The sequence below is a fragment of the Condylura cristata genome, unplaced genomic scaffold (genome assembly GCF_000260355.1).
Source record: "Condylura cristata isolate star-nosed mole 26May11 unplaced genomic scaffold, ConCri1.0 scaffold00017, whole genome shotgun sequence".
Classification (NCBI taxonomy): Eukaryota; Metazoa; Chordata; class Mammalia; order Eulipotyphla; family Talpidae; genus Condylura; species Condylura cristata.
This window is the reverse complement of record NW_004567118.1, coordinates 12,267,438-12,294,846: the sequence shown is the minus strand read 5'-3', so window position 1 is coordinate 12,294,846 and position 27,409 is coordinate 12,267,438. Positions and strand designations below refer to the sequence as shown.

General features: G+C 48.6%; 1 protein-coding gene across 6 annotated transcripts in view; it reads right to left on the bottom strand.

Moving 5' to 3' along the window:
• The window catches only part of MSI2 (musashi RNA-binding protein 2), a 357,761-nt gene extending 330,422 nt beyond the window's left edge, over window positions 1–27,339 (bottom strand). For 4 of the 6 annotated variants that reach the window (XM_012726498.1, XM_012726499.1, XM_012726500.1 and 1 more), the window contains exons 1-5: window positions 27,110–27,172; window positions 26,769–26,809; window positions 26,358–26,439; window positions 25,563–25,647; window positions 21,827–21,868 (exon numbers count right to left, since the gene is read on the bottom strand). In XM_012726498.1, the coding sequence (XP_012581952.1) occupies window positions 21,827–21,868; window positions 25,563–25,647; window positions 26,358–26,439; window positions 26,769–26,809; window positions 27,110–27,171 (312 nt within the window). In that variant the 5' untranslated portion in view covers window position 27,172. Of the gene's footprint in view, window positions 1–21,826; window positions 21,869–25,562; window positions 25,648–26,357; window positions 26,440–26,768; window positions 26,860–27,109 lie in introns of those variants that run through there. The other 2 variants (XM_004684404.2, XM_004684405.2) reach the window with 2 other exon arrangements.
• Window positions 27,340–27,409: the final 70 nt, after the last annotated feature.

Sequence of the window (27,409 nt, the reverse complement as noted above, 5' to 3'; positions counted from 1 at the left end):
CTTAAAAAAAAAAAAAAAGGCAGGTTTACAGGGAGGTCATTTTGCCCTAGGAAAGGAACAAATTAAGTTGAGGCCCGCAGTGGGCTGGGGACTACACTCTTCAGCAGACACGCAACCTTGGGAGAGGTCACTGGTGTGGCAGCCTGTTGTTTATGGAGCCCGGATACCAACGACGTGGTCACCCCTGAGAAGCACAACTAGCAGCAGGGGCATGCAAACTCTTTTATTGGGTACCTCTTAAACACTCCAGAAACCCGTCCAATTCCTTGCAGAATAGGGGAAAACAAAAGTGCCCTCAGCAGGAGGGGGAAGCCAGGACTCGATTATGAGCAATTAGTGAATCAATGATTCTCCAAGACACTGATTTAGACCAGCAGTTCTTATTAGCGAACCTCGAGGAAAATCTAAGGACACACAGCTTCAAGGAGAAGGGGGACAAATCGTCACTAAGCACCTTCAGAGTTTCCCCCCTCAAACACTTTAAAAACTGCTCAACCTTAAAAAAAAAATCTATGCTAAAGTTGTTCCCTTGATGCTAAAAAACAAGTGTAGCTACAGATACCAGTTTTGTTGGTCCACATGAAATTACGTTACCTGTACCCTGGAAACTGAACAAGGAGTTAAATACCAGTTGAGAGAGAGAGGGCAGGAGAGTGAAGAGAGAAGGAATGAAGAAGGGAGGTGAAGAAAGCTGGCTGTGTGACCTTTTTTCTTGCTTGCTCTCATCAGGAGGGTAGGGATAGAAAACAGATTCAGTCCCCACCCCCACCCCCCACTGCATCCAGGTAGGATGAAAAGATGTTGATTTATAGGACAAAAACTATTCTTCGTTACTTTTAAAAAAATATGTAACTACCTCTCATTCTTCCAAACACCTGTTCAAAAAATGAGAACTACATGACAGAAAGTACTAGGAGGCTTTGCTAACTGATGGAAACGGGAAAAGAAAACATTTCGAAAAATATAATGACGCTTGCTGGGAAAACAGAGTTCCATGTACACAGAATTTCTCAGGAATACCTCTTTGGGGAGATGTTCCTGTAACTGTTTTTACATGTTCAGTTCCATACCACAGAACTCAAAACAGCTAGTGGGAACACAAAAGCTTCCCAGCACAATTGTGGGTGCCCAGGTCTTCCACAGATAACTTTATAGAAGGTCGCTAACAGCACCCTGGCCTCAGTCCTGCAGGGTTATACCCTCCAGCATCTGGTTTGCTGCTGTTGTTTCTCTGATTTGTGAGTAATAGGACAAGCCCTGTAAGAATGTGGTTCAACATGAAAAAGCAAACCAGAGCTCTACACAGAGTCTTTTGCCTATGCCCATCGAAAACTTATTTTGTTTGTTGGTTTGGTTTTTGCTAGTTTGCCAATCTATTAACTAAGCAGTTGTGGAAAAGATCAAAAAACAAAGTCTTTCTTTCAAGGAGGGGCAAAAACTGGCCTCCGTAAGACAGCTCCTGACAATCGCCACCACGGGAAGTTTCTGCTCTCTAATCTTGAAAACAGAGCAGGTTCCTGGCCCTCCAGCAGCCCAGAGCCGTCTCTGACAGCCAGCCTGAAGAATGAGGGCACGTCCCAGCTAAAGGATGCACACCATTTTGTAAAAGTTGCAAAGAAGAAAACTCTGGAGAAACTGAAGCTAATCTATGCACAGAAAACTTGCCTCCCCGCCACCACCCCCCCACACCAGATATCCAAAAAGGGTTCAAAAAACAAAAGGGGTTCAAAAAAAAAAAAAGAAATCCCAAAACTGACCACTGTTCAGTTCCTAGCTTGAATAAGTTGTTACCAATTTGTCTCCCCAAGGCAAAAAAAAAAGAAGAAAGAGCTCTCACAACACCCAACACCTCCCCTCCACGTTCCTATGTGCTACGGAACTTGAATCTACGGAACTTGAATCGGGCTTTCCAGGAGGGGGAAGGTGGCATCTTTAACCCCACACTTCTCATCCCTATGGAGACACAGGAATCCCAGCCGTACAAACTTTTATCTAAGTCACTGTCTCTTACGATAATTTAATTAAATGCTTTCTTTAAAAATTCGGGTGTTCACCCCATGTTTATTGCTGCTTTATTTACAATTGGAAAGACATGGAAACAGCCCAAATGCCCAAAAGTGGTTGACCGGATTAAAAAGATGTGGTAGATATACACAATGGAATATTATTCAGCAACCAAAAAAAAGAAATACATGCCTTTTGCAGCAACATGGATGGAGTTGTAGAAGGTCATGCTTAGTGAGATAAGCCAGAAAGAAAAGGAAAAATACCGGATGGTTTCACTCATAGCAGTAGCATAACGGACCAGGCAAGAAAATAATAATGATAATGAACACCTATAGACCAGAGACATTTTATGGGGCTGGAGTGGGGAACGGGATCAAGAACAGTGGGGGGAGGGGAATGCGCTGTACTTTGATGGTACATGGGTGATTGGGTGATGGAAAGTCCACAGGGATGACAACTGAGATGAAAAAATGCACAAAATGATATAAAAATAAACTATAATATAAAATATATGTATATATATAAAACAAAAAAAATTGGGTGTTCAAACCACATTTTCTCATCTCCTGTTTTAGCCTTATCCCCAGTCACTTAAGATTATATATATTTTTCCAGATTTCAAAGCCAGCTGTGGCTGTACAGCTATAGGCAACAAATCTGTCAAGACAAAATACACACACACACACACACCTCTGAAATACATAGAACACACAGCTAATGTTTTGTTTGGAGGGCATGTCACAGGTCAGCAACAGCACTGCAAATGTCGAGGGAGTGGGGGGTACACCCGAGGCTTGAGGACAGCTGACATGCGGGCCACCTCAGAACCTCTGCTGCCTGGCTGGGCCACGCAAGCACTTTCATTAAAGAAGAGGGGAAAATTCCACAAGGAAGAAAAGAAACCAACCCTTGAACACTGCCCAGCTCTGTGGGCCCCTTTTAGAATTAACAAGGAAAATAAACCGCGGGCGGAGCTGATCCAGGACATCAGAGCAGTGGGCTTCCCTGTTGCGAGCCTCCCCGAACACACTTCCATCGCCTGAAGTTAGCTGTTTTTGTTGGCGTCGTGTCCCCTTAGAGGTTGTTTACAAATATAAAGCAATCGATATTTCCTAACTCTGGGTATCCTGAATAGAAACAAGCCCTGCTGGGCACCACGTGAGCGCTCCCCGGGCACCCCAAATCCACCACCTCGGCCTGGAGCCCAGGACACATGTGGCCCCTGAACTCTGAGAAAACACCACCCCCAACCAAGAACCCTGATGCCGGTGGCCACGTGTGTCCTCTGCCCTTTCCAAAGCCTTCACAGAGCACCGATTTTGCTGATTCTGGAGCCAAACTCTCCTCCTGTGCCGTTTCAGGGCACAGATCAAGATTTTCTTGTTGCTCTGTGTTGTCCTGGGATCTGTCCTTTTTTTGGTGGGTGATGAGGGATGTTTAGGGGCTTTGGAGGAAGTTGTTTCTTTTTCTTTCTTCTCTTTCGTATCTAAATATATGTTCAAATGCTTTTTAAGTGGCTTAAGGCTTGGCATCCATCTCAAACACATCTATAATGGATCAGGAGCCTAAATCTGTTTCTGATTATCACAGACATATCAAGGCCCCCTGAAGTCGGGGGGGTGGGAGTAGGAGAAAAAGATATAGGCACTTTACAGGGTAAGGGACACAAACCAGTTTCTGAGATCTGCCCACAGAGGAAACACTTCAGCCCCAGGGGCTGACATTACTGACTGACCCCATTCGTCCTCTGCTTATAAACTCGCCAGACACTCACTTTGGAGAGTTTATGGGTGGGGATTCCACGCCTAGTAGAATGGTGCTTTCTAGAAACCCTGATCAGTTCGCAAAGAAGGGGAGTGGGGAGGGCACACAGTTCTCTCTAGCCCCCCAAAAAAAGTCAATCCCCCCTCCACACATACAGAGAACACAGCTGCAGGAAGATGAAAAACATTTTATTGTTTAAACAGTAACAGAGGGCTGCTGGACACGGGCAATTGAAAATTAAACACAATCCCGTCACAGCCGTTTGCAGTTAAAGGTGAACATGTTATTTTAAAAGCAAAATCATCCCTGCCAGAGGGTTGCCTTCCACTGAGGGGCCAGATGCCTCCTCAATTATTAAACCTTTAATAGCTGGCCACCCAAATGCCCTGCATGGCAAGCCTCTGTCACAGATATTTTCTGACAAAGGGGAGAAAAAAGCCTTAGCCTCTCCCTCCCTCTACAGAGCATAAAGTAAACGCTTTAGAGAATCTCGTGGCTGAGATAAAAAACTCAATTATGAAACTTTCAAAAGGATTCTCAAGGAACAGCTACCTGCTGTGACAGTGACTCATGTACAACCAAGAGACACACTAAATTATGTCCCATCTACCTCTCCTTACCCCAACACATGAGAGGTCAGATGGCAGCAGGGAAGGAAGAGGAAGAGGCTGTCATTAAAAAGAAAAAAAGTTGATTTTGAGAACTGGACACTCCTCTGATGAAAAGTGGCAGTCTACAGCCCTGAAAGACAGGCGGCCGCACACACGCTTCCTTATGACCTCAGCAAGAATTAAGGCCCAGGAGGCTGGCACGAACTTTGGTGTCAGGTTTATGCTGCTGCAGGAGCAGGAACTACAGGTCTGCTCCTTGTCTCTGTGCTGAACTCGGAGCCTTCAGGACGGCTCCTCAGAAGGGGAGCAACAGGTTACTGACTAGGTTTCTGACATCCCGGCATCCTCGGGAAAGATGAGGCTGGCCCTCGGGGCGGCTTTTAGTCCTCAAAGCCCTTTCTGGAGGTTTCTGTCTACTAGCGCCCTCTGAACACAAGACTGCAGCCCATCTCTCACTGCGTTTGAAACAAACCCGATCCCAGGCGGACAACACCGCAAGGTCACAAAGCAAGACACAGCCTGAACAGGAGCCCGAACGGCAACTCCTAGGCCCCTGCTTTGACCTCAAAAGAAACCAGAAGTCAACACGCAGACGCCTTTTCAACATCCAGGTCCTCTGTTGGCCACTTCAACCTGGCTCCATGGAAGGTCCTAAATGAAGACATGTTTTTAGGCAGTTTATCTCAACCAAGCTTCTTCACCTCCATCTGCTGGGCCTGCTTTTGTCTGCTCTTGGCCCTGGTTTCTCTCTGAATTATCTTAGGGAACAGTCTGTCACTGTGTAGCTTTGGCAGCTGTCAGTCAACCCGAAAGCTCAACCCCAGAAGGTCCTTTCTACAACCAAAGGCCTCACTAAGGGAGAACAAGCGAATTCACCTTTGATTTGATCACCTCCCACATGTGAAAACATGGTTCTGAGGCCTCTATTGGACCAGGATGCACTTGGGAAAGACTGAAATGCAGTCTGTCAGGAAACAAGCCTTTTTCTGGAGGGCAAGATCCTAGCTTGGGTTCTGCTTGCAGAAGAGCTAAATGGAGTGGGCTGGAAGGGAATTAGCCTCTCAGAACCCAGGGATTGAGAGTCTCAATACCAATTTGCTGGAAGGCACCAGGAGAGAAAACTCAAAGGGCCATTTAGATTTGCAGATACAAACAACTCACTCTGTACACTCAGAGGTTAGGGAAGTATTATTGTCAGCCCACCAGATAAAAGAGGAGGAAAGGCCCAGATGGGCTCAGGGTTGGCTGTCCGTGGCCCTGCAGGTAGCAAAAGTATGAGCACCAGCATGTACAGTGCTCCTGCAGGGCTCCCTCAGAGAGCCACCTCGTCATAGACAAGGGGACTTCAGGCCCTGAACCAAGCAGGAGAGGCATCCACTGGAGGAGAATGAGCTTCACCATATTCTAGTGGGGTGTGCATACCCACTAGCGAACACCAAGCCCCAAGATCCCTCACATACCTCCCGCCATGCTGCCAAGACACCCCTGGGGGATACTGCTCTGTAGCCTCATGCCCCCAGCTGCCAGCCAACACGTGGTGACAAAACCAGGTGTGGGCCCCTGACCTGCACAAAACTCAGGGTGCTTCACCCCCATCCATCTGGCTAAGCCATCCCGCTCTCAGAATCAGCACAATCATCATTCTTGACTCCCTAAGCTCTAAAGCTATGATCCCCAAAGGAGGGCTTGGACGTAGAAGACTAGAACATTGACATGTATTTAGATTTTTTTTCTCATCCTGTTTCTTTTTTGAAGATTTATTTATTTGTGCATACAGAACTGGGGTACAGGTCAGAGGCTCAGGGGCGGTGAGAGGCTTCACCAGAGACAGAGTGGGGAGCAGAACAGGCAGATCAACGAAGTACACTGCTGAGGGGAGCAGCAGGAGAGACAGGAGAGGTCTGCCGTGCCGTGTGGGTCAGCTCGGGGGCCGGGGCCTGAGCCCACACTGAAGCGTCTGCGGCTGGCATGCAGTGCTGTGCTTTTCCCTGCTGTGCCACCGGGAAGGGCCCCCTTTTTTATTTGTAGTGATTAGTCCCTGACTTAGGAAGTGCATGGTGTTTCAGTACAGTAGTACATGCATGTCATTTATATCAAGAAAGAATATAATTGCACACCTTAAGAATGTTTAACAGGGTTAGTTCACCAAGTGTATACACCTTTCCAGTCAGGAGTTCATTACATTCAAACCCCGAGTCAGGTCCAAACTGTCAGTGGACACAAACACACCCTGTGGGGCTGGGGACTCCGCCCACACAAACGTCCCACTTGTGACTGACTCCCTCTAGGACCTCCCAACCCTCATAGCTCATCAAATCACTAAGCTGCTGCTCCAATTTGCACGCACCCCCTCAAACACATTCACCGGCCTCCACCTCCACCTCCAAGAACTCCGTCGGCCACCATCTTGTCTTCGTTTGTTGCTCACCATTTACGGACCTCCCCACGTCTGTCCCCAGGCTAGCACACAGCCTTGTTTATACACCCGACTCCTGCTGCCTGGGAGCGGCTGCAGGCAGATTCAGTGTCTATCTCTGCCAGGTCTGACAGTACCCGAGCAACCTGGTCAGAAACGAGGCCCAAACTGGTTCACGTGCACACCCTCCTGCACCTTCTTGCCAGACGCTTCCCACCAGACTCCCCCTTCAAGGGACAGCAACATCAGTTCAGAGCACGCTGCCTCATTTCCCCACCTGCAACTCCTAATTAGGCCTGTCCCCCAAAAGAAGCGAAGCTGATGGGTGCTGGCCGGCCACAGTGCTGGTGTCCACAGGGCAGTGCTGGCGGCAGGGAAAGAGCTGTGGACCTACCTCCACTTCAGACATTCCTGCTGCACACACAAGGCTTGAGAAGCAGGTGCAGTGCCACTTTGGAACCATCTCTCCAGGTCGGGGGAGCGGAAATGTGGGGAGGACAATGGGAGAGGAAACCGGAAGACAGAACTCTGTCTACCAAACAGACTTAAGAACCTTCTGAGGGCCCTCCCTGGTGGCGCAGCAGGTTAAAGCACAGCTCTAATTAGTTAAAGCCACTTCAGCATGAGTTTGATCCCCGCCTGCCCTGGAGGTGACCACAGGGCACAGCAGACCTCTCCTGGGACCCGCCCACTGCTCCCCTCAGCCCACTACTCCCCTCAGCGGTGTACTTCATCACTCAGCCTGTTCTGCTCCCCACTCTGTCTCTGGTGAATCCTCTCACCGCCCCTGCACCTCTGGCCTGTACCCCAGTTCTTGTATGCACAAATAAATAAATCTTAAAAAAAAAAAAAAAGACCCTTCTGAAATCAGCCCTGCCTCAGTCAAGCAAAGCATCTGAACTTCAGACAGTGCAAGGCGTGGGCGTCTAACAACAAATACGGGTTTCGGTGTCACTTTCCCTGCCGCCTCTCCTGCAGTGCAGTGGCCACAGTGTCGCAAAGGGATGTCCCAGCACCCTTCCCCCAAAAGCTGTCTGATGACAGGGCAACCGGAGCCTCCAACCCAGGATTACAGGCAGGCCCCTCCCGACCTCCCTCTGTCAGGGCAGAGCGCTGAGACCCTGTCTGTGCAGAGGACCTGTGGCGCCCAAGGCATTTCACAGCTAAGCTCCAGACCCAGCCTCTCAGCCTCACCTCCTGCACTGCGTACCTCCCTCTGTGGAAAGTTATCCCCCAAATCAAAAAGCCACTCTTGGTATGGCCCCTTCTGCTTCATGCCTTGGCAAAGGGCTCAGGTCTAGTCACAGACCACTAGAACACCACTAGCAGTAAAAGCAGCCACCCTGCAAGTACTGATTGGGGACGGTCCCACTTTACAGACTGGAAGTTAAGCAGCACAGGTAAGACAACTTTGAATCATGCCCTAAGGCCGCCCAACTCCGCCGCCCCGCCCCCCCCCTCCTCCGCGCAGCTGCCTCCCCGACCCTTGCTCAGTCTACAGGTAAGGTGGCTGAGGTAAGGCGCTGCAGGGCGACTGGCCCAAAGCCACTTGGGCTCCCCAGCGCCGAGCTGAGAGGGGGAAGCCAGGTCTCTCCTGCCGTGCCAGCCTCCTCGTGCCCAGCCACCCACCCCAAACCCAAGGCCGGCAAGGTAAGATCCCTAACGTGGCTGTCTACCGAGAGCAGGTCTCTTTTCCCCACGTGTGCAGTGGAATGCGTCGGTCTTCCCTGGCCTGGCCTTTCTGGCCACCCTCCCCTCAAAGACCAAATGAGCACCAGTGAAGTTTCAAAGCAAGAATCTTGCGTCTCAGTGCAAAATTAAGCGCCTCCCTGTGAGCTGGCACTAACAGGGGACTTGCCTGAGAGAAAGTCAAGTTCGCCCCATTTTGGAACTAAGGCAATGGGGCCAGGTCTCTTTCAGGAAGAAATGACCTTCCTTACAAAGAAGGAAACTGAGGCAAAGAGTAGCAGCAGCAAACCAAGCCCCCGGCAGCTGGCAGGGGTGGGACCCGGGGCAGGACTCCCTCAGCCCCCAGACGCCTGCTCGAGCTCCTCTCCGAAGCGCCGGGGCAGCTGTTGCATGTCTTTGGGACTCGGCGCCTCAGTCTCTCTCGCTCTCTTTATCCCTTTGGCTTCCAAAACCAGAAAACCACAGAAAGGCACAAGCAGGAAAGGAGCCGCGTCTGTCACAACCGCTGAAGCTCCCTCATCAAGCAAGCGAGGCCTAAACTGGCTCCTAATTAATATTAACCCTCCAAATCAGAGTCATGCTCAGAAAACCTTGGATGAAGAGACACAGGGCGGGAGGGGAGTCTCCAATTTTCTTTTTACTTCATCTGGAAAATTAAGAGCACCGCTGATTTGAACAAGAAATCATCAAGGAAAGCAATCACAACTCCACACGGCCCGAACTCGATGGACTTGGACGTGCAACCTGCCACTTTCATGTGCTGGAATTAAAATGATTGTGGCAAGAATAGCAATGACGGCAGGGGCTGGGCCCTCTCCTCCTCCTCCTTTAGAAAACGGGAAAATCCCCGAAAGAAGATTCTGAAGGAGAGGGGGCCAGTGCTGCTCCGTAGTTGTCGAAATGTCCCAGAAAGCTGGCCCACAGACGCCAGCTCAGCACTTGAGACGAGAATGCTCCCCCAGGACGCTGTCCCTCAAGGGACAGCGAAGGGCATGAACGCGGAGCACGAGGGGGAGGGGTGCCTGGAGACCCTCCACTCCAAATCCAACACTTATTTGCCGTTTCTGCATTAATTACAATAAACTGCTTCATAGCCTAGTGATCACTTAATGGAGCAGCAAATATGGCTTCTTCCCTATAATTAGTCAATGTACTCTCCTGCTTCCCTCCTCCCGGCCACCCCTGCATACGCTATACACAAGCGTGCACGCACGCCCCACCCCTGCCCCAGGTCCACAGTGGGCGCCATCGTGCTCCCCGCTCCCAGCACACCTGGTACATTCCTCTCAACAGACACAAGTAGAGAAGACTGACTTGGAAGTGAGCACGGAGAGCGGCGCCTCGGACGCCTGAGGTGCCTGAGGCTTCTTCCCATCCAGACAGGGGGTGCTGGGGCAGGGCTGAGAACTGCTGTCATTTCCCAGCGCTCAGCCACCTTAATCTCACGCACACCGTGGGGCCCATGGGCCTGTACATATCCTGTGCCCCTGACTAACAGGTTCTGTGAAGGCAAAGGGCACCTCCATCTCCGCCTTCCCCCTTCCTCCCCACTGTCCTCCTCATGCCTAGGAAGCTTTCATTTCCCTAAAGCTACTCCATCCTCCAGAACGCCCCAAACCTCTTCTGCCATCCAGCCCGGTGCTTTCGGTCACCACTCAGTGTCAAAGGGACAGACCCACCCTTTGTGGATGATGGCTACGGTTCCTGACTAAACAAAAAGATTTTCCTCACCTTGGGCACTTGGGGTTTGTGAAATGAGACCCTGGAGGCAGTCCCTCATGTGTAGATTAAGGACAAGACCACTTTCTGTGGTCCTCTAAGGCCTAGAGCCAATTCCAGGTATTCTTACCTCCAGCAAGAGTGGACTCCATGTATCGCTCTCATTGTCAGGAGGGGTTAAAAAAATATAACAACAACTCCTCCCTGGCTACGATGGGAGGACTGGATGTTCTGAATGTGAACGACACACGAGGTGTCTCACCTCGTACACACAACCATTGTGCCCATTTTACAGGTGTGGAATTGAATCTCAGAAAGGCTGAGACACCTTCCTCAGGTCACAGTCAGTGGCAGCACCAAGGCTCAAACCAGGCCCTACTCCAAGTCACGCCTACCGCACGTCCGCCCTTCTCGTTGGTAACTTTGCATGTACACACCCACACGAGCATACACCCCTTCTCAAACATTACGTAAGGAAAAAAATACCTGCGGCTGTAGCCTGCTGTGCACACAACCTCCAACCAGCTAGGGAGGCAGTCAGCATTTTGCCACGCTTGCCAGAGAACGTCACTTTCTCTGACGAGACCACAGCTCACACATCCACAGTGCTCACCATGGGCTGACAGTTGTTGAAGCATTTGATGGGCAAACTCCTCTAATCCTCACAGCAAACCAGTGAAGCAGCTACGATTATTATCTCATTTCACAGATGACAAAACTAAGGCACAGACAATTGAGGTAACTTCTCAAGTAAGGGGCAGAGCAAGGGTTCAAACTCAGCTTGGTTCAAAAGTCTATGCCTTTACACATAAAGCTACACCACTTCCACAGAAAAACGAAAGTAATCAAGTCAGTGATTGATACAGGTTGGGGCGGGGGGTAGGATCAGACTGACATTTGGGGCTCTCTTTTCCCATACTTCCAGGCCCCAACTTGAATGACACAAGTCATTCACAAGCTGGTTTCGTGATTTCTCCATCAAGAACAATTGTTCTATTCAAGCTCTCCCATCAATATCTGAGACAAGGGCAGAAAGGACCGGAGGAACTGGTCTCTAGGCAGCTTTCAAAGCCCCAGCACAGGGGGGAATGTCCGAGGATGCTTGCGGCCAAGCCCACAGAGCACTTCCCCCAGTTGGAGGTTTTGTCTAGCTAGCCCTGGGTCGCTCCCAATGAACATAATGGGGTCCTTTGGTGAGATGCTCAGAGGGGCCGATCGCCCTTGCTCCGTTACCTCTTTACTGCTTGGGGAAGAACTTGGGTGACTGTGTCCACGGTATGTTCCACTCTCCTCCAGCAGGGTCATGCTGACGAGGGGCAGCCAGGAGCGCCAACACTGAGAATGCACAGGCTTTGTGCAAACAGGATGATGTGGCGATACAGGCAATCGCAACATGCTAGCGTGGCCTCGAGCCAAACAGGCTGCCCAGGCAGGGCCGGTGCTCAAAAGAACTTTAATTGAATTCTTTCAGCAAGTGCAGCAGAAAAACTCCTAACGAGGCTCCCCCACCTCCCATCACATCAGTGCTACAGTTGTGTGGATCCAGTGAAAATCATTTTTAACTAGGATATGGGACATTTGTGGATGCTAACCTGAACATCATGTGCTGCGGGGGAAAACAATGATCAAACCCATGGATTTTTATTTTCAGGGCGACTTAAACAAGGCATTCTGCTATAATCAGCTTTACTACCCCTATTAGTACAGGAAAACAAGTTCTGAACCCAGTTCCCCTGTGAAAAATGCAAAATTTGTATAATTAAAATTATACTTGTGAAATTCAAACACACTTTAATTTCCTCTGGGCCCCCTAATCAAGTCAGAAGTTCTAACTAAAACCAATTATCTGCTTTGAAAACAGGAGAGGAAGCACATCCACATAGGGGTCTTGCGGAGACTCACAGCCCAATTTCTTCCTAGGTTCAAGCATTCTAATTTGATCCTTTTCCCTAGGTGGGAAAGATGGTGAACCCACCAGTTGATTTTTTATTAAGTGTTATGTGTGTAAATTTAAAAACCTTTGTTTGCTGTTAAATACAAAAAATGACATGTTTGAGAGATGTTCCAGAGGGAATTAAGTTGAAATGGATATTAAAAAAGAAAATAAAAGCCCAGACATGCTCAATAAATACAGAGTGTAGCTCCCCCGACCCCACTCCCCAGGCCCCACCTAGCTTTTTTTAAAGATCTTGCAGCAGATTGGACTCGCCCATTAAGGTTCAGAATACTCACTCTAACACCCTGGTGAGGGAAGATCAGGAAGACGCCAGCCTCGTTTCTGAGGCAGGCTGACAAGAGAGCCAGGGAGTCCTGAGATCCTGTCCAGCAAGGCAGCTGGATCCAGGTTTTCTCACCTCCTTGCCAGGTAATCTAGCTGAAACATAACAGCTTTTCTCGAGTAACTGAATTCTTGCACTAGAGCAATACAGCAATACGGAATACTCTCCAAGGCACGAAAATATCAAAGAAGCAGTGGTCGCAACATACTTTTTATACCACCAATATGAAATCTTACCACGTTAGGACCTTTAAGGGTGGGTGAGGGTTGGGGGTGGCAGGAAAAGCCTTCCACTAACAGTTTTTCTCTCCCCATTTCAAAGATGAGCATATTGACTTCTGACACACTTGCCTTTGAGGTTCCAACAGTGCCCTGTGGTGCCAGCCTTGCACTAGGAAGTACCTAGAAGGTTAACCAAAACACCAATTTCTTAAAACTTTACTTTTCTTCAATAGGCAGGAACGGAGAATTCCCCACACGTGGCCTCCCTAGGCTGCAGAAGGTTGCAGCCAAACTAAGCAGGGTTTGGTGTTAAAACGTCCATGGAGAGACCTAGGAAAGCCAGCGCGTGCGTGCACGAACACAGACGCCCACATACATGCACGCAGGAGGAGACCCGGCGAGCTGAGAGGAGTCATGGGAACCGCTACTTCCCTGGTTCCTTGCCTCCCTCCCACCAGAGCGGTCACCTCATCAATGTCACTCTGCATCACGTTTTGTTGCACAAGGTCTTTCTGCACTCTGCTCCCGCAGGCAGCTGAGAGCCAGCTTCCATTGTAAACTTCTGTTCTTTGGGAAACTATCAAAAGCTTTGACTGGAGAAAAGAAAAACTTTATTGGGCCTCTCTGCTCATGCTTTCCCCTCCTCCAGTTTCTTCTCTTTGGTGCTTTATTCAAAATCACTACACATACAAACCCTGCTTGAAAGTCGTTTACAACATGCCAGTCTTAAAAAAAAAAGAAAGAAAGAAAGAAAGAAAGAAAGAGAGCTAGTGATTGCACTGCCCCGTCTATTTGCAATTGCCCAAAGAGAATAATTCATTTCAGTGGAGGATATGGATGAAGCCCTGAATACATTTCAACACCGTTTTCTGCCCTTCAAAACAATAAAAATGTAAAAACCCAGCGAAAGAAGGCCTGAGGTGGCAGGAACGAGAATCTCTTGACCCCCGAGGAATTTATTCTCCTGGAGCACTCTCCCTGTAGAATGCATCATCAAGACCATTTTATTAGATTTTTCTAAACCCTTGAAATTGTCACATAATTGAAACAGAAACAGCAATTTAGAGCCCTGAATGGATTTCTTAAAACGAAGACTCTGGGCTGGTCCAACATCCCTCTTTGCCTGCTCTCCCCCCGCCCCCCACCCCAACCTAAACTTAAGGCCCTTGCACACAAAACCCCATTTATCTTTTAAGTCCTTTCCCCCCTACATCCACGCCCCTTCCCATCATAAAAGTTACACATTCCCTAATGCCTTAGATTTTCAGGACATTTGGGAGAAACTCATTGCAGACAACAGGCTAAAAAAAGAATCCATTAGCATTAACTTGCCTGTCACAGCCAGTGACAAATAAATGAATGTGATGCTTTCAGATCAGTCATTGGTGGAGCTACCCCCAGGCAGATAAAGACCAGGGCTAGGAGAGCGCACAGGGAGCTTCTCACACAGCAGTGCCTCAGCTGTCCCCTCCCGGGACAGCACTCACAGGCAGCAGGAACAGAGGCAGCAGATACAGAGGGGGGATGAGTGCCTAGTACCCGAGAACTCCCCCAAGATAAAGGAGGCACGCTATCTCCCCTTCCAGTCAGGACCCTGGAGCAGACCAAGACAGTGAAAGATTTTTCCAACTCTCCACATTGCAGAGAAGACAGGGGCCATCACCCTGCCAGGCACAGGTCACCTGTAGCCTGAGAGCGCCATCACTGACGACAGTCACGGATAAGAGATGCACACAGTGGCCCCACTACGTGCAGGCTGCACCCTAAGCCCTTCATACACATGAGCTCTCCAATCCCCTTAGCAATTCTATGGTGTAGGTAGTGTTAAAAGTGCATTTTACAGATGACAGGTGGAGGTGCAAAACCATTCTTGCGTCCAAAATTCCATGGCTAGTGATGTCATCAATGAGGCTAAACAGTCTTAGAAAACAGGCAGCAGAAATCAACCTTAAGTTTCCTTACCAGACTACAACAAATTCTGTTCCTCCGCCTGCTTACTTTATAGTCATCAGGCAAAGTACTAGGATTTAAAATCTACCCATCCATGCTAAATGCAATAGGGCTTAGCAGTTAAGAGAACAGGAAATTGCAATTCAGGCAGACTTTGGTTCAAAGGCCAACCTTGACCCTTTACAAGTTCTCTGGTCTCAGGGAAGTTGGCCTAGCCTCAGTTTACCCATCAGCCCAATGAAGACAACACCAACTACTGTAAAGCAGTATTGTAAGGATTAAATTAAAGGAAACTAAATAAATGAAGACTTAGTATGATGTCTGGAAGACACTGACTCACAGTGAGTGACAGCCATTATTTTGAATTCATTTTTCTATTTGATTTTTCAAGGCCTCAAAACTAAAATAGTATATAGCCAGGAACCCACCCTGAGAACCATTCCAGGAGGCTGATGGATAGATGTGCTCTACCCTGGAATGGGAGGGAGGCCCAAGACATCTCACTGTGCTCAAGGCCCAGTGGGATTCCTGCCTCTGCCGGACACACACACAGTGTGGAGAAGCTACAATGTCCTGGGGCTGCTTGGTCCCAAGAAGGCGCTTGCTCACAGACCTCACACCACACAGAAGGCACAGGTCAAGATTCCAGAACCTCATGTCCTTCACGCCAGGCAGGCCCTCAGCCCAAGGTGACCCTAAGCAGACACAACCTATGAAGTCACAGGTCAGGCTGTTCTGAGCCACGGGGCACGAGCATTGGTGTCACACCAGCAACTTCTGACTTCCACAGCAAGAAAGGACATCTCACTGTCTGCACACAGTTAAGATCACAGCTTGGACAGAACTGTGTAGTGTGGGCTCTGTGATGCTTCCTTATAGTAAGGAAGCACCGAGGTGTGAACAGTAGAAACGGGAGAGTGACAGAGCTCTGCACACAGGTCAGGATGCACCCAGAACACCCCTCCCAAAGAACAGATAGTCAAAGCAGACACAGGAAGAATTGGGCAGAAGGTTCTAATCTAGGACGGAAAGTTCTCCACAAAACCCCATTAGTCGGGGTCCTATCAGTAAAACCAGAAAGGGCTCAGATCATCATCAGGGCATCCTCGTGATGGGCACACGTACAACAGGTTTTGCAGCACTGGCCAATACAGCACCAACCCTCTGGCTTCGCCTGGCATTCAAGGCCTTCTGCAGCCCGGCCCCCGACTCTGCAGCCTCTCCCCAGACCACTCTGCAGCAACACCCTCAGCTACAGCAACACCCTCAGCTACAGCCCCACGCTGTTATGTCTCCTAGTCCCAGGAGGAAGAGCACAATCCTGCCATTCTTCCTTCCTACCTGCTTTTCAGAATCTGGGGCAAAAACCACTTCCTCCTCCAAGAAGTAATCTCAGCTCTTCCTTCCTCCACATGTGCTCATCACAACCACCCCTGTATCACCAAAAACAGTCCTCCCCAGCCGGAGCTAGGGCCCCCAAAGACATACTGTGCCTCTTTTGTCATTCTACGTTCATTCTATCCAAGTGGAGGTCGATGGTGTGCAAAAGAACAGCAATAAAGAGCTACGGTTTTTTTAAATTAGAAAAATATGCTTGTGCCCTTGAGTTTACTGTCCAGTGAAGGTAGTAAGACGTGAGCCTAATAAGCATAGAACTCAGAACAGAGTGCCTAACGCTGCTCCTGGTGCTGAGCGGAGACTTGGTAAATTCTCCCTGAGTCTGGGAAGTGGCAACTGACCAGTCAGAGACACCCACCCACCGGCCTCTTCCCCGCGTGGCTTTTGCCCCACCCACGTGTCCACACCTGTCCACTGTTATTTGCCCATCGGAGAGCAAGCGCCACGTGGCAGGAGCTGGGTCTCACTGTTCACAGAGAACCTGGGGCAGTTGCTGCGGGCACGCTGCAGGTGCCTAACAAGGTGTGTGATAAATGAGCGAGGGTGCCTCGCAGGACACGCCACGGTGTGTCAGCGTCACTGCAGGCAGGTCCACAGTCCCATGACAGGCCAGTGTAGAGGAAATCCAGAGAAAAGCTGCTACATCCAAGAGGAAGCAAGGACAACTTCAGGAAATAGGTACCAGGGGGCTTGGACAGACAGGAGCAAGAAGGCAGGGAATTGCGGGGCGGCGGTGCACACAAGGAGCAGCTGTCTGGAGAAAGATGAACACTCAGTTTCGAGGCAGCCAATGTGAGTTGAGTCAGGAAATACCCCTCTGCACAGATCTGTGGTCATTCAGAAGCCACCGGGGGTTTCCTAAATTCCACCCAAAATGGGTGCACACAGAGCACTAACGAGTTCTTGCTAAGTGAACAACTACATCTTCCGGTGTATTCTCGGGGCTTTTGGCCAGAGAGCGCTTGCGTTTAAAAAATAAGACAAAAACAAAAAACAGATGCACTCTAGAAGGGCACCAGGGCGTTTGGCTGGCTCCTCAGAGAGCCTCCTTTCTCCTCCCCTCCCAGGGACAGAGGGGTCTCACCTGTAGGCCAAAAACACATGACGCAGGACGCAGCTGCTCCGTCGTCTCGGCAGACTGACCTTAACAGCCAAACATGAGTCTGGGAGGAAAGGACATTTGTAGGACAAGGTGCCCTTCTTCCACAGCAGACACCTGCTGCTGACTGGAAGGGGGGACGGAGCTCTGATCCCCCACAGAAAAGACACTATGTCACTAATCCCCAGGGTCCTCACTGCTGTGGACAAGAGCTCAGATGCCACATCCCTGCTGGGAATGAGAACCCCACCGGCAGGTCGGTTAACTGTGGCTGCCCGGATGACAGCTGCAGATCATTCAAGATGGCAAGACGTTAGAATGACCCGACCCACAGCAGCAGGGGAAGGCCAGATGCCGAAAACTCATCCCCTCGCCCTTGAGAAGCTGCCAAAAAACTGCTCCCCCGGAACAGGAGGTGTGCGTGTAAAACGTTCGTGCTGCACTGCACCCATCTGGATGCACGTTTCACAGAGAACCTTCCAGGCCCTAGGGCCTCATCAGCAACAGGAACAGGAAAACCAGGCATCTAGTGAACCTTGCCACAACTTAGCTGTGGGCCCAGGGCATAACTTCCCCGGTGTCAGCTGCCTCCAAGGTGAAAAAGGCCAGCTGGGTGCAACTCACTGGTGACCACCTACCACCCACAGCTCCCTGCCATCAGAGGGCTTACATTCCTATTAGGATTTCTCTTAGATTGTTTTCACCATTAAAATTTTTTTCATTCCATAAAAAGAATTCTCTAATAACAACAGCAGACATTACCAAGGATGTCCCTTGGTGCCAGGCAAAGTGAAGTATTTTGCATTCATCTTTAAAATCACCCCCTGTTGGGCACTCTACTCCCCTTGTTTTAAAGAGGAGGAGCTGGAAGGGCAGGGCGTTCGATGACCCGGCGACAGTCATGCAGCTGCGACTGAAAGCAAGTGGAAAGAGGTCAAAGAAATGAGATCTCCGTGATTGGCACATAATGTTTTAGCCTCTAAAATCTAAGACTTTATTATCCACGAGGATAGTCAGCACAGATGGTGGCAACTCACCATCTTGCCACCAGATACCAGGCAGGCTCTTAGTTCGTCCACACAAGAAAAAGAACTCAGGAGTTTTAGCAAAATGTGCAAGCAGCTCACACTTCTGCCCAAAAGGACCCAAGAAAGGATATGACAAGATTGATCTCAATCCCCGTTTCTCCAATAGTTTCGAATTAAGCCATCTTCTTAAGAGTAGCAAGACCATTTTAAATTTTTAAAAAGATTGGGGGGGGGGACCTTTTACATATTTTACAATAATGAAATAATCATCTGGAGAAAGAGGAAGATAAAGAACAGACCTATCTGCTTCTGATCACACCGAACTTCACTCATTAACGGCCACTAATCTCCCAAGAGTCACCCCTCAACTGGTTAATAAAGCCCCATTATACTTCACTTAAGACGTCACATTTACATCAGGAAGGGTGGGATAAATAAAACACAGGATTCAAAACCTTCCCTTTGGTCGCTCATTAAAATTCTGTTCAAAACAGGTTTTTATTTATATGATACATGAAAGAATATTATGACAGTACTAGCATGAAATCTGTTCTTCACTTGCCATGGATTTTTTTCGTATTAAGTTACAATTTCTTTCCACTAGTCTTGTTTTAACACCTCCACGGAATATTTCTCTGGTGAGTGTTAGCAAGGAGGGACCGCCAGAAAGCAGAGAGACGAATTTTCACTACAACACACGTGACATATCATTTTCAAGCTCCTCATCCAGTCCACGAGGAAAGGCGCAGTTCACTCACTCAGCCACTGAGACCCTCATGCACACACAGAAGTTTTATTGAAGGGAGGTACACAGCAAAAAAATCAGGGTGGACTTAAAGTTCTATACTCCTGCCAGCTGGCTTGTGGCCGCCAACACTAACTTCAGTCTGAAGTCCCTGTGGTCAGGCTCAAATTCTGTGGGAAAATAGCTGAGGATAAGGAAGGGGCTTTGTCCCCATTCTGCAGCAACTCCCAGCCACCACACCCCTCGCCAATTGCCCGGCTGGCTCACTGAGGCTGAGCAACCCCAGACCCATCTGGGAGGGTGCCAGAAGGGTGAGATGCAGAGACACGACCAGGCGGTGACTCCTGTGTACAAGGGGGATGACATCATCGGAGCTGAGCCAGTCGCCTGGTCCCACGAAGTGAACGTGGAAGTTCTGAGCACCGCCTGAGGATCTTCCCTTCACAGCCTGATGACTCTGAGCTGCCTCCCTTCCTGTCACACAGAGGCCACCCCCTGGGAGACGCCCCACAGTAGGGCACACTGGGAGAGAGCACTTTCTGGAGCCCGGTTGCTTGGGTGTGTCTCTTATACCACCTCTCAACCCACCTATGCTTGGCTCCGATCCTCGTCCCCATGTGATAGGGCAGAGATGAAGACTGTACGACTGGTAGGCATAACATCCCTACTACAGTGCCTGCTGGAAATCCAGCCGCTGTCATTGTTATTGCTAGACCTCTCGTAGGACTGGTGTGAGGGCTTGATACAAATAACAGAAGTGACAAGTAACGCATACGGTCTTGCCACGTGCCAGATTGGCTTCTTTTAAGCACTTTACTTGTAACAGTTAGTTAAATCTGCTTAAAACTCTATGAGATGGGGAAACTGAGGTCAAGCTCAATGCGTTTCCCAAATTCACACAGCTAATGCATGGGACGGCCGAGATCTGAACCCAAGTTGCCCATCTTGAAACTAACAGTAACAATGATAGCCAAACCAATAATGAGGAGGAGAGGGCATCACGGGCTCACCTGCTGTTTTTCTTCACAACCACCTAAGGGAGTTACTGACCCATTTTACAGATGAGGAAACCAAGTCTGAGAGAAGGCAATCTACTCAGAGGCCTGGGAGCAGGAATTCAGGCGGAGAAAATGAACAGGAAAATGTGCAATACATCATAAAAAGTAAGATACTGTCATTAAATCCCCAGAAATCAAAGGAATGCTGTCCTCTCCCAAAGGGTTCCATGTTAGCTCCCATCTAAAAGTCTGACAACTCGTGAGAAAAATCCAAGACCCTGGGTTGAAGGAGGGGTGGGAGGATGGACACACTTTAACAGTCTTTAAGAAACTGATGTTCAAGTTAAATGCATTGCTGAAAAACCAAATGCCAGAGTACTTTTCAGTAAAACATTGCCTTCCTTCTTTAAAAAAAGCAAGGGGAAGGAGAAAAGAGGTCAGACCCCAGGTTTGACAAAGTCAGGGATTTTTCCAGTTTCCCTCTCGGGTAATCTGATGCCAGTTCTGGGTGATCAAATGACTAACCTGGAAATCTGAAGATTCACACTTATGGAAGAAATAGCAATTCTTCCAAACCCAGGAAATACTGTTAATGCTGGAAAGCCTTCTTAAATGTCAAGGATTACACACAGTTTGGAAAGCAATCCTTAAGCAGATAAGACAGCCCCTAAGTTTATGCTGAGGAAAGAAATAATATAACCTCTTAGGTTCATTAATTCCCATTACTTGCTTAAGTGTTAGGAAAAAATGTATTAAGAAAATGTTTTTGCTATATTTATATAAGAGGTTCATGCTTCCTTTGCAAGAGAAAAGAGTGGCGAGATGAGGAAAGAAAAGAAATTACACGCAAGATAGAGAATCGTGTAACAGGCTCCAAAACTAAAATTCTCAAGCTCTCATCCACAACAGCCAACTTCTTCATTAACAGACAAAACCACACAATTAAATGGTTCCATTTCTAGGAAGTGATGCTTAGTAGATTAACTGAACTCGCTAAAGCCACCGTTCTTTTCCCATATGACCTACAGTCAGAGGCAGCACCTTTTCCTACCAATGCCAAGACCACAGGATACAAAGAAAGTGTTTCTTCCAACATTACTCAGGGAAGAAAAGAGTATAATTAAAAACTGCAAATTTAACATCTAAGCCACCATCCTTTAAATTTCATCTTTAGCATCATGCAGCTGTGTTCACAGAGTCACACCTGGCAAGCCCTGTGAAAGCTGTGTCAGCTCCATACTCGTGAGGAGGGGAAGGCGTGTCTTCATCCACGAAGCAAGCCTTACAGCACCACTCCGACGCGGTTACCACCCTGCAGCGCTTCTCTGCCCGGCACAGTACGTGCACAAAGCAGCCACAGCACTGTCCACTGCAAGTGACCTAACCGATCCAGCCAACCTGAAACCAGGAAAGCCACTGCTGCTCCACCAGATACGGGGCCCTACGGGTCTGTAAGTTATTTTCCCAAGAAAGGTGAAGTTATTTAAACATAAAGTCCTCTCCTCGCCATAAACTCCAAGTTGCAAGACCTCAAAAGAGAGCCCTGCAAAAGAAAGTCACAGGGGAATGTCCAGCTTCTCCCAGTATGACCCCAGCAATGCTTAAGCACCGAGTGCTTGCACACATGCTGCAAGAAACAGAGCGCTGTGTTGCCCCCGATGGCCCAGGCTCGTCGCTGGTGTGTACCGGCCTGAACAGGCCGCTCAGTACCCACCTTAAGTCGGCTAACTTGGGGGAGGCCCGGTTATCCCACAGAGCTCCTCGCCTGGACTCTCAGCCGGTACCCTGAAGGAACGGCGCACCCAGGTCTCAACGCTTCGTTGCTAGTGCTCTGTTTGAAACCTGAAATCCTTGGCAACCATCTCTGAGGGTTAAAATCCTATAACTGATTCTCCCACTTACCTTGGGCTGCGCTCGACGAGGAAATGCAACTTTGGGGTCAATCTGGGGGGAAAAAAATTGGAAAAGCAGGGGTCAATTTGAGATTCTTTGAGGAAAGGAAACAAATTATGATTAATCACTCATTTCTCAGGCTTCTCACCACACTTTTAGTAACTTCTCAAGCAACTTAAAGTTCCTAAAACTTCAATCTAAACTTTCCTTATACCTCCCAAGATAAAACAGGTAGAACTAACCTTTCTGAAATGCCCCACCATGCACTTTAGTGTGTAATGCTCTCAGTAAGCCAGGTCGCGTGTGTATTTACTTAGGCAATGAGATACTGCATATTAAATGGTACCTGCATCTAATCTGTGTTGCAAGGCTGGAAGAAAAGATGGGTATATCATCACTGAAAAAAATCATAACCTGAAAATTAAGACTCCTCTAGCAGCAGGTAATGATATTCCCCACCCTCCAGGACAACTAAACAACACAGGTGGGGAAGGGGATTCCAAAAAATGTTTAAATCAATATCCAAAAGCTCCCCAGATATATCTAATGCTAGACTCCACTTGAATTAATTCACTTATTTTAGCAAAAGCAATGTGTAATCAAAAAGAGATGGCTCATTCTGTAGTTATACCTCAAGAAAAAGCAGGTGTCAAAAACTTGGAAGCTGACAGGTTCTTAAAAAATAATAATAAATAAGTGGAAACACACAAGCTAAATCTACCTGGATTTAGCTTGAAAATCAGAGGTTAAAAAAAAACAGGATCAACCTAAAAACCCAAATTAGAAAAGTATAAGAATACCATTAAGGAAAAGGTTTTAAAAAAAAAAAGTATTGCCAAAAAGAAGTGGGATTCCAGTTTAACAACTAGGCATTCCTCCTTCTCCAACTCCAAGAGGAAAGGGAAAACATCCGTTGCCCCAGACAGACACCAGCGGAACATAGGATTCTCCACCAGGAACTGCCTTTAAACACAAAAACAATTCCCACAGAAGCATCCGAATCTAATAGGCTAATTTGGGGCAGGGGGCAGTGGAATGGAGTTGTCAGATAGAAAATATGGAGAGGGAAGAATAAAAAAATATTCCCGTAGTTGGTTTCCATTAGATTTCTAAATGTCACAAATCTCTGGGTAAAATTCAACACAGAGAGTGGCATGAACACTGCTACAAGTTATTTATTGATAGGCTTGGGCTTTCATATTAAAATTTTCCCCTTTTAAAATGTAAATCTGAACCTTGTTTTCAGTTGTGCCAAGGGAAAGGGGGGGGAAAAGAGGACCACTTGGGGAAAAAACACAGAGGGAGGAAAGGCACACCACAGATCATTCTCCTGTCCCCAGACTTCCATCCCTAGGGCCTTGGCCGCTCTCTATACAAAGATTTACCACCTTTATCGGGGTAATTTAAAGACCTAATAGAAGTCTGAAGCCTGTTTACTACTTCTAAACACACCTGAGAAATGAGAGATTATTTTTCAAAAACTAAAACAGACAAAAATCTCTGATCTAGGAAACTAGCCTTGCATGAAGATTAACATTACCACATCTACAGGTGTATTCAGCACTGACTAGAACTGCCTACAAGAGAGATACAACAGGTGTGGATTTTCCATTCTGTTGCCCTGATCTTTTCATAAACACTCCCCTGAGGTATTTTTTTAGCTGACCAGCACACAATTGCAATTGGAAGTCACCTTGTTTGTGAGGTGTAAGGTGAGGGACATGTGGCAGAGAGGCCGGGAGTTGGAGAGGGTGGAAGCCGTGAAGAAAACAGAGCACGGAAAAATATACATATCGGAAAGGACAAAACTCTGAACCAATTCCGAATGCCTATACTGTGTGTTGCTTAGCAGAAGTCCTCCAGTGTGTGCACACACCCAGGGTGTGTTCACACGCGGGGCTCTCAGAGGAGAGGCAGGTCAGCAAGTATGGCAAATCCCAACCTTTTGCACATCCCTGTCAACTATTTTTTTTAAAACGAACAAAAAAGAAAACTACCAAAAATTAAAACATTAGTTAGTTAGGTACAGCTCTACTTACTGGAGCTACAATCTGCTAGGAAAAGACTAGGGTACTATTTTGGACGTGAATGGCCGTTACCTAAACAAAGCTTTTAAGGTAACGGTAAACAAGATCCTCGTTTCCATGTCAATAAACCAACCGCTTCTGCCTCCTGCACTGAACGTTGAAACAAAGTCAAAAGCTACAGTTATACTAAATAATAGCCACCAAAACATGTCCACAAACAATTAGGGAGAGAAACAGCAGGCTTTGTGCCTAAAACCAGGGGTATGACCCACCAACCACCACCAAAACCAAATATGATACTCTGTCTCGGGCCCAGGGTACAGACAGGTGGTGAGAATAAATGCCCAAATGTACGCTAGAATACTTAGGAATGTTTTTCTTCTTCAATTTTTGCCTTTTTTTAAAAATGTCTAGTTGAAAATTCATGGCCAAAAAAAAAAAATCTTCAGACATCCATTATCACCCTACTAATGAGTATCCCTGAAATGAAATGATCTAAAAGTACAAAAGAGCTGGGCCACAATCTATGACAAATCCAGCACAACTAATAAAGCAACTTAAGAGTGGCTGAGGTGGGGGGTTGTGTCTTTTTTCCAGGAGGTGGTTAGAGATCTAGCCAGGCAGACCTCTGATGGCTAGAGAGGGTGAATTTGCAAAATCAAAGGTGTTTCTTTCTTCTCTTCCTTTCAATGTATAAGTCAAAGGGAACTTGAAAGAAGATCACCTCTTCACTCCTTTATTTTACCAAAGAGGAAACTCAGGCCTGGAGGGAGGTAACTCACCCAAGTTCCTCCGGGGCAGTAGGACTAAGCACCCACTGCCCACCACAGAAAGGGAAGACCCAGGCAGCCCTGCACGCCATCCCGGTAGCACCTCAGGGCCCTGCTTCCCTGAATGCACAAACACTGTGGGCAAATTCTAATCCACAGGAGGGAAGAGAGGAAAAGAGTCACAAAGCCAACACAGGGGCCAAATAAAACACTGTGAACTGCCCTCCCACTCGCTCCCCATTCAACTTATTATTATACACTGATACTCTTTCCTCCCTTTCTCTCCTCCCTCAAAGCCCAATTTTGAACCCTTTCAATACTCCCAAGTGTCCATACTCAAGAATCTGAGGTTGAAGGGGGTGGGGGTAGAAGGCCAGGAATCACTGTGAAACCCAAGGCCTTCTCAGCCTCAGATTTCACCCCGTCTGGAGTCACCCACTGCATGCCCAGCCTGGCCCGGAGGTCTCCCTCCCTTCTCAAACACACTGCAAATGCCAAGTGCCCCTGAAGAAACCTGTTGCCTGGATCTGTGATGAGTGCCCCTTCCGCTCCCCCTCAGCTGTGAAGCAGGTCATGTCTCCCAAAGGCCAATTCCCACAGCCAGTTAGTAACGAGGGCTGTGCTGGGTTGACAAAGAAAAGTTGCATTTGCTATGTGGTGGAGTTTCTTTGCATGGTCCCTTGGCCAAAAAAAGAGCCTCTCCCCAAGACCACCCCTCCCCCCAGTCATCTGCTTGGCAGTACCTGCAGCTGCAGCAGGACAGGCTCTAAAAGAAACCCCCAAATCCAACCATCCCAGGGAACTTTCCAGCCAACTTGCAAGGTCTGCTTAAAAGTACTCAGTTCTCAGCAAAGCAGCTAAAGAAGACACTGTCCCTTTAAATAGGGCTGTCAGTGCCCAAGATCTTTCCTGAAAAGGGGTGAAGAATAACAGGGAAAAGCAACCTACCGTCTTGGAGTCTAACTCGTGGTGGGGCTGACCTAATACTTTATCTACACTTGCTGGGTCTGCAAACGTGACGAAACCGAAGCCTCTGAAATGAGACAAAGGGAGAAAAAGCAAACAAGAAAATGGGACTCCACTGAAAGCAACGAGGAGTCCTAAGGCAAAATAGAGCAAAAGTTGTCCCCCACGAGTTCCCCCTCTCCACCATCCTCCCCCAACTCGCCTCCTGTCTACAACCCTTCACTTCCCAAGAAAAAAAACATCAAGGTTAATGGGGAAAGTGGAACCGGGCAGGGCGGGTGAAGGTAACTTGGAAAATGCTGGTGTCTCCACTCTTTCGCCACCTCAGTTTCCTCTCCTCCTCCTCCCCTGCTCCTTAACGCTTTGTTTTATTCCGTAGAAAACCGGCACTTAGAAAAGATTCACCCAGCTTCCTAAGAGGGGCTTATTACGAGTCTGGAGTGCTGGGAGTATGCGGAAAGCAGACACCAGAAAACCAAAACAAAACTGTGTGAAGTGAATGAAGCTGAATGTCATTTTAAACAGAAGAGAAAGAAGCGACGGGGGAAATGACCTGACGCGGAGAGATGGGCATCTCTGCATCCAGAGTTCAGCCCCCATTAACAATAACCTTTGGGGCTTGGGGAGGAGGGGGGAAGTGGGCTGAGCGACGTTCGAAACCAGCCACCCGCCTAAGCCCCATTCTAAATCCGCTCAGCTACTTCTGAAGACACCTCCAAAAATAACACTTAAACTTTGTTCTAAAATAAAGACAAAATCCAGAAGGGAATGGTTTACCTGGAGCGTTTCGTAGTGGGGTCTCTCATGACCATACATTCTCTAATTTCTCCAAATTTGCTAAAATAGTCTCTAAGGCTATCTGTAGAGAGAGAACGAGAGATGGGGGGGGGGGGAGAGAAGGTGTTGGGGGAAAAAAGCAATGCAAATTTTGATCAAGGACAAAAACCAAAAGTAGTTTTCTGTTGTTATTCTGTTTTGTTTTTGCATTTTTTGAACACGAGGGGGAAATTCGGCAACAGAGGTCGCGTAGAGGGCTCGGAAAGGATTTGCTATTTAAAAAAATAACCTTGCACAGGAGAAGTGGGGAGCCAATGGCGCGGGGGGGGGGGGCTCCTATACCGGGATAACAAAGAGCAATAAAGAAGCCAAGAAGGGGGGGACCCAGTCGTCCCCCCCTCCCTCCCTTACCTGGTGAGGTCTGCCAGCTCAGTCCACCGATAAACATTTTACTAGCGGGAGAAAACATAACAGAAGTGAGCACCGATGTCAGATCGGCCATTTTGACGTGTAACTTACAAAAGCTAAAAGGAAAGCGGGGGGGAGCGAGCGAGCGAGAGCCCGGAGGTGGGGTGGGGGAGAAGGTGACGGCGAAATGCAATCCAAAGGTGTGTAACTTCCACGGGGGTGGGGGGAGCCGCGCGGGAGGGGCGGGGGGGGCGCGGGAGATGCCCGGCTCCGCGCACCGCCGTCCCCGCCGCTGCAAGGAGAGCGAGCCGAGGCGGCGCGGTGGGCAGCGGCTGGAAACTTACCCGGGGTCGTGCTGGGAGTCGTTGGCGCTGCCCGAGGTGCCTTGGCTCCCATTTGCCTCCATATCTGAGCCCCCCCGCCCCCCCACCCCCAAAAAACCGAGCCCCACAGCGATCGGAGCGGAGCGGCGGCCGGCTCCGAGCCCCGAGATCTCCCGCTCCCTCCTCCCCCTCCTCCTCCCCCCCGCCCGGGCTCCTCCGAATCTCCCTGCGAGCGGCGGAGCCGGGGCAGCGGCGAGAGCCGTCACACGTGGGCTCGGCTTAGCTCAGCCCCGCTGCTCGCACACCCCCCGTCCCCGCCCC